At 34.9% G+C, this 7,667-nt stretch overlaps 1 protein-coding gene across 1 annotated transcript in view; it reads left to right on the top strand.

The window, feature by feature from the left end:
* The first annotated feature begins 2,014 nt into the window (after positions 1-2,014).
* The window catches only part of UNCX (UNC homeobox), a 7,377-nt gene continuing 1,724 nt past the window's right edge, over positions 2,015-7,667 (top strand). Inside the window, exons 1-2 of the mRNA XM_040440351.1 lie at positions 2,015-2,622; positions 5,126-5,301. Of these exons, the coding sequence (XP_040296285.1) occupies positions 2,364-2,622; positions 5,126-5,301 (435 nt within the window). The 5' untranslated portion in view covers positions 2,015-2,363. The remainder of the gene's footprint in view (positions 2,623-5,125; positions 5,302-7,667) is intronic.

Below are 7,667 nucleotides of genomic sequence, written 5' to 3'. Positions count from 1 at the left end.
TGATATATGTAAGAGGTGTGTATATATATATATATATTATAAGGCACACTATATAAGTTATACTATATATGATATATGTAAGAGGTGTGTATATATATATATATATATTATATGGCACACTATATAAGTTATACTATATATGATATATGTAAGGGGTGTGTGTATATGAATGTAAGCACACTAAGCTATAAAATAATACTCACACTTAATTCTCTGTTTTTACCTAAACATAAATCATTTTGCATTTTAAAACAGATATAAAATCCAATATGAACGTATCGGGATTTATAGAGAGGAAAAAAAGTACATTTCTAATATATTATTTATCATGTGTATTATCCCTGTGCCTCTTATCTCCCAATCCACTTCTGGGTCATGTATTTTCTGGTTATCTGGTGATAAGGGGGGATCTGCTAGAATATTTAAGCCTAGCAATATACTCATCTCCCTGGATACACAGAACAGTGGGGTATATTTTAGGCTCAACCTAAAAAGCAGAATGCAGACCTCTCATCCTGTGTAATTGAAATATTTACACTTCTGTGACTTCCTTCATGTCTTTAAAGGAAATACAAGAAAGAATGTGACAGTCCCCTCTACTCTAGGGGTGCTGTTGTCATTGGTTGTTCTAGATTTACTATTGTTAGTTATTCTTTTTTTTTTTTTATTATTAGTATTATTATTATTTTGTAATATATTGTAATATATCTCATAGATTGTAAGCTCTTGCGAGCAGGGCCCTCATTCCTCTTGTTGTAATAATCGACTTGTCTGTTACTCTGTTATTTATGACTGTTTGTACATGAACCCCTGAATTGTAAGACCCTGCGGAATATGTTGGCGCTATATAAATAAAGATTATTATTATTATTATATATTGTCACTGTTATCTCTTGCTATTATTTATTGATTTATCAATATTATTATTTTTATTATTATTATTATTAGTATATATATTGCTGCTGTTATCTATTGCTATTATTACTACTATTATTAGTACTACTTATACTATTATATATTGCTATTATTTTTTGCTATTATTATTTTATTGATTATTTTAATTAAGAGATCATTTGATCATATATATATAGCTGCTGGTATTATTTTTATTAATATTATATTTTATTAATAGTAGCAGTAGTAGTAGTGTTTATTGATATATTATTATTATTATTATTATTAGGATTTTATTGTTATTAATTTTAGATTATTATTATCATCATTATTATTAGTAGTAGTAGTAGTAGAGTTATATATTAGTATTTTATTATTCTCATTATTATTATTATTATTATTATTATCATTATTAACAGATATTCTTATTATTCTCGCCTCTGACCTATCATTACTCTTTTATCCTCACTTATACCCTTTACACCTACCCTAAATAAATCTCAATTCATTAAAGGAAGAAAAAAAGCACAGTTATTGAAATAAATCAATGTCACCCATTAATCATAGGGCAAACTCATAAGAAGAGATATTGGATTAACTCCTTTGTTGCCAAGCCTTAAGGGTGGGGGTGGGGGTTAAATGCGGGTTCTGTCCATGAGGTGAGACCTCCCTGTAGCTGTAATGTAGAAGATCTTTAAATACTGTACTGAGAAATGAAGAAGAAGAAATAAAAAAAAATAAAAAAAAGCAAGCTTGAGCCTGTGCTCTGAGTAGATGAGGAGGCTTGTAGTTTTAAATTCAATGTGACAGCTTTGGAAAGAAGGGATGATGAATACTCCTATTATTAGATCAGTCTATTTGCTGCTCAATGTCTCTCAGTAATTGGAGCAACATCACTTTAAAGGTTCAGAGAGTAGAAGCATTTCTGGTGAAAAATCCCTACAACAAGCCTGAGAATGTTTAAAGTGAAATCTATTAGTGCCTGGGAGGGGAGGAAAAAAAAAGAGAAAAAAGGGGAGGAGGAGAAGAAGAAGAAGGAGAAGAAGGTTTGTCCTCCAAGTCTATGTGTGTGTGGAGTATTTAGCTGGGTATCAATCAGATGCTCTAGGTTCTCCTCCTCCAGCCCCCTCCCCTTGTTGTGATGTAGTTCTTATCTCAGCCCCCCTTGTCTTGTTGTGACAGCCCTGATATTGTTTATTGAGGTGGATGTCAGGTATAATTAGCAATCGATATGGAAAACGTTTCCTGCAAAGCCACGTCTCTGACGTCACCGCCGATTAAGGTTTCTTATTGGTCCCAAATTCCCCAAGCCTGAGCTAATTATTGGGAGCTTGATGTTGATAAAGTAATGCTCATCCTGTGCTGGTGGCATGTCCCCTCCTCACTGGTCACTGCATGCTTACTAAGGTCCCACCACCAGCAGCAGCAGCAGCAGCAGCCCTTCAGCTGTGGCAGCTCTATCCAGGGAGATGATGGACAGCAGGCTCCTAGAGCATCCTCATGCCCAGTTTGGAGGCTCCATGAGTGGCATGGTGGGCTTCCCTTACCCCCTCAGCCATCACCACGTCTACGAGTTAGCCAGCCACCAGCTGCAGTCGGCGGCCGCCGTGCCCTTCTCCATAGACGGATTACTAAATGGCTCCTGCTCTGCCTCTGTGGTCAACCCGACCCCTCTCCTCCCCTCTGGATGTGGGATGAATGGAGACAGTCAGCAGTACAAGTTGTCAGGTAAGAGCTGGGTGCACTACTATTATTACTGGGTGCTATCACATATGGATCTGTATAGTAGCCAGTGCAGGGAGGACAAGGGTGGAATAAGTGGGTGCTATCAGATATAGCTATATAATGCACAGTGCCTGGGATAAATGGGTGCTGTCACATATTTATTTGTATAATGCAATAATAGTCTGGAATAAGTGGGTGCTATTACATATATTTCCATAATGCACAGTGCAGGGGGGACAAGCCTTGAATAGGATTATTATTATTAGTGGGTGCTATCACATATATATGTTTATAATGCACAGGACTGGGGGACAAGTCTGGAATAAGAATAATAATAATTATTATTATTATTATTATTATTATTATTATTTTTAGGTGCTATCACATATAGGTCTGTATAATGCAAAGTGCTGGGGGGACCAACTTGGAATAAGTGGGTGCTAACACTTATATATCTGTATAATGCACAGTGCTGGGGGGACAAGTCTGGAATGAGATTATTATTATTATTATTATTATTATTAGGTCCTATCACATATATCTGTATAATGCACAGTGCTGGGGGGGACAAACCTAAAGCAATAAATATCCAGGTACAATGCACGGTACTAGGGGAACAAGTCTAAAATCACCAGGTGCTTTAGCTATGTATCTGGATATAACAGTGACCAGGGGAACAGGCTGAAATAACGAACCTTATAATGCACAGTGCTGGGGGGAAAGTCTAAAATAAGTAGATATTATACCAGGTATATATGAGTGAATATTGCACAGAGCAGGGGTGACAACAGCTAGGTGTCTGCATAATGCACATGTCTGTGTCATCACCGGGTGATATGGGTTATCTCCAGATGTAATGCTCAGTAAATCACTGTGCTCTATGGGTTAACACAGTGCTCGGGTGCAACAATAGACAGAGGTGAGGATAACGAATTTTCCTGAAACTAGTGGTTGATTTAATAATTTTAATAAGAAAAACAAGTGATCTCGTTCTATAAATGTAAGGTGCCTTGGGGTCTGCTATAGAACAAAACCTAAAATACATATGTGCACAGCAGTAGGTGACAACCAGGATCAAAAGCTGCTGCAAAAAAACAGACACAGGCTTCTCTGTCACTGACAATCCAGCCGTTTAACACCATCCCTTTACACCCCACTACTTGAGCCCCCCCCGACAAATGGGAAAGTGACGTTTTATGGGGTGCCTGGGACTGTGGGTGCCTCTTATCCACGTGTACATCACTACTGCATGTGTCAGTGCAAACAATCCAGACCCTGAAGATCCAGAGGGCTATTTATTCTGGGTCTAATTGTCTTTCCATTTCCACTTTTACTACATTCCACATAAATATAGTGGTTTGTACTCAATGCATTACATGGCTTACAACTTTTTATGTAGTCTCTGCCCCTCTTGGGGTCCCATAAGGTGACAGATCTGAAGAAAAGGGGATCTGGGGCTGATGACAGTATGTGGGAAGGGGACACAAGGAGGGATGGAAAAGGCATTTCTCTGCAGGGGGTCCTTTTTTTCCCCCCTTCCTATTTTGCAAATTCACTTCCCCAGACGTGGGAAGGGGTCATAAAATGGCTTTGATCAGTGGGACAGGCAGCTCTGTATTTATCTTTGCAGCCAATAATAGGCTGTTGATACAATATATATTCTATAATAGGCTGTTAGATACAATATATACTATAATAGGCTGTTGATACAATATATATTCTATAATAGGCTGTTAGATACAATATATACTATAATAGGCTGTTAGATACAATATATATTCTATAATAGGCTGATACACTATATATTCTATAATAGGCTGTTTGATACAATATATACTATAATAGGCTGTTTGATACAATATATATTCTATAATAGGCTGTTAGATACAATATATACTATAATAGGCTGTTTGATACAATATATATTCTATAATAGGCTGTTTGATACAATATATATTCTATAATAGGCTGTTTGATACAATATATATTCTATAATAGGCTGTTTGATACAATATATATTCTATAATAGACTATTGGATACACTGTATATTCTATAATAGACTATTGGATACACTGAATATTTTATATAGGCCATTGGATACACTATATATTCTATAATAGGCTATTGATTACACTATATATTCTATATAGGCTATTGGATACACGGTATATTCTATAATAGGCCATTGGATACATTGTATATTTTATAATAGGCCATTGGATGCACTGTATATTCTATAATAGATTATTTGATACACAATATATTCTATAATAGGCCATTGGATACACTGTATATTATATAATAGACTATTGGATACACAATATATTCTATAATAGGCCATTGGATACACTGTATATTCTATAATATATTATTTGATACACTGTATATTTTATCATAGATTATTGGATACACGATATATTTTGTAGATAGATATTAGGTGTATACACTATATCATAACACTGTATCTCTCGGGGTATGAGTTGACATAGATCTGGTCTATTGTAGACTCAAGTGACCCGGATAAGGAGAGTCCAGGGTGCAAAAGGAGGAGAACCAGGACCAATTTCACTGGATGGCAGCTGGAGGAGTTGGAGAAAGCCTTCAATGAAAGCCACTACCCGGATGTGTTCATGAGAGAAGCTCTGGCACTGAGGCTGGACCTGGTGGAATCTAGGGTTCAGGTAAAAATCTGCCATACCCAGTCATTTGCTTATTGTCATGATTGTCCCACTAAAACTAAATTCACACCACTGTCTAAATAAGCCCCGAATTGGAGCTTTAATTGCGTTTTAATTAGGCGCATTTTCCTAGCTGTGGCATCTCTATTTGCATATCCATATCCCCTTTGTGTAATGTGCTTCAAATGAACTCAGCGATATTATCTACCATGTTGTACAGATGTCTTGCCTTTGAATTATTACATCTAATGAATTATTTATACCTACATGTTTATGGCAAAACACTGAGGGGAATTAAAATAATCATGGTGGTAAACTATACCGGTGATATTTCTATAGGAAACTTAACAGGGATAAAGAGTTCAATATTTTATTTATGTATTTTTTATTTATTATTTTATATATTTTTCTATTTTTTTTAATGTTACATTTATTTTTATTTTACTAGATTTTATTTTATTTATTATACATATTTTTATATGTAATCATTTTTAAGGTAATAACACAATAGTATCCCAATCAGACCTCCATTATCAGCTAATAATTAAACTTACAGTACCTATTCAAAAAATACACTATAGAAAGTATAGTACATATATAATAAAAAAGTTCAAGATATAAACATATACTAAAACAATACAATATACAAAAACATAGTATAATAAAAAAATAAAAAAGGTTCTAGATATAAACATATAACTAAACCTGCAGTATAGAAAGCACAGTATAATATCAAATAAGATAAATAATAAAAAACGTTCTAGATATTATCAGAAACCTTAAAAAAATACAGTGTAGAAAAAGTTCTAGATATAAACATATAACTAAAAATACAGTATGGAAAGCATAGTATAATAAAAATAATAATAATAATAATAACTTTTAGATATAAACATAAGACTAAAAAAAATGCAGGATAGAGCAAATAATAATAATAATAATAATTAGTTATAAAAAAATACTAAATGCAGATACATAAGAATATAGTGTTGTAGCTAGAATACCCTGATCTCATTCTCCATCAAGTGTTTGCTTATAGTTTTCTATAAACAGAGAATTATGTCCTAGTTTCCATACCAGGGACCCCCCTGTGTATGTGCTTAAAGGTAAAAGGCAGGAGGCCAGGGTGTAATTAAGACCCTGGAGGTGTGGAGTTTATAGGAAAGAAGAGTGGAGCTCTGTATTATTAAAGCATTAGCTTTGTTTCAAGGGATATTTACCAAATGCACTCTACCCCCCCACCCCCCCCCCCCCCTTCTGACCTCTTCTGGTTTCAAACCTTTTCATCCAATTTGTTCGGAAATTGTTAAGTGAAGCCTGGACCTCACTTTCTCCTTTAATTCCATAATGAGGTAATTCTCAGTGGCAGCAACCGCCTGGAATTAACACAAAAGGTTCATAGGATGGGAAGAGGGGGGGGGGGGGGGGGGGGGGGAAGGCAAGAGGCTCTAAATAAACTTAGAAGGGGGATAGAGGAAGGGGAGGGGGTGTCCAAAAATGTAAACATTACAATGATTTTATTATATTTCTTAAAACTCACTGCACCCAGAACTATTGGACATTCATAAGGGAGATAAATAAGTGGAATTAAGAATCATTTATGGCCCAGCATATAGTCAATACTGTTATGTTACTGAATTCCGGACACCACTGAGTGCACTCGGTCTATGGCTGCCTATATATTTTTCAGTTTTTAGAATTTTTGGGTATGAATGTATTTAGCGTTTTCCTACAAGCTATTTACCATCTATCTATCTATCTATCTATCTATCTATCTATCTATCTATCTATCTATCTATCTATCTATCATATATCTATCTATTTATCTATCTATCTATCTATCTATCTAATATATATATACTATCTATCTATCTATTATCTATGTACCTGTCTATCTCTATAACTTATCCTTGGATTCACACTCCTTTTACTGCCAGGGTTCTTCAGACTCTCGTATAAAATCGGAGAGATCATTTACCACCCTTTTTGTAATATTGTACTCATCAGTGTAGAAGTTTACAAGTTTCCGTTTGGGTTTTAACATCGGTGGAATAATTGGATCAACATTTTTATTCGCTTAAAAAGATCGTAAAAGTCACAATCACATCGTAAAATCAAAGATTCGCGTTCAAATCAAAGCATCCAGTTCAGTACTAGACTGGTGTATGCAGGCAATACTGGGACTTTATATAATGGACTGATGAGATATTCGGGAAATATTAATTAGGAGTTGTTTATTCCGTCTGTAATTGGGTAAAAGAAGTGCAATTATACGTAATGTATAAAAGAAGGGGAAAGTGATAGATAGATAGATAGATAGATAGATAGATAATAGACAGAAAGATAATGTATAGATAGATAGTAGATAG

This window comes from Bufo bufo, chromosome 7 (genome assembly GCF_905171765.1).
Source record: "Bufo bufo chromosome 7, aBufBuf1.1, whole genome shotgun sequence".
NCBI classification, from domain to species: domain Eukaryota; kingdom Metazoa; phylum Chordata; class Amphibia; order Anura; family Bufonidae; genus Bufo; species Bufo bufo.
Note: the sequence above shows the minus strand (reverse complement) of the source record. Positions and strands in the feature narration are given on the sequence as shown.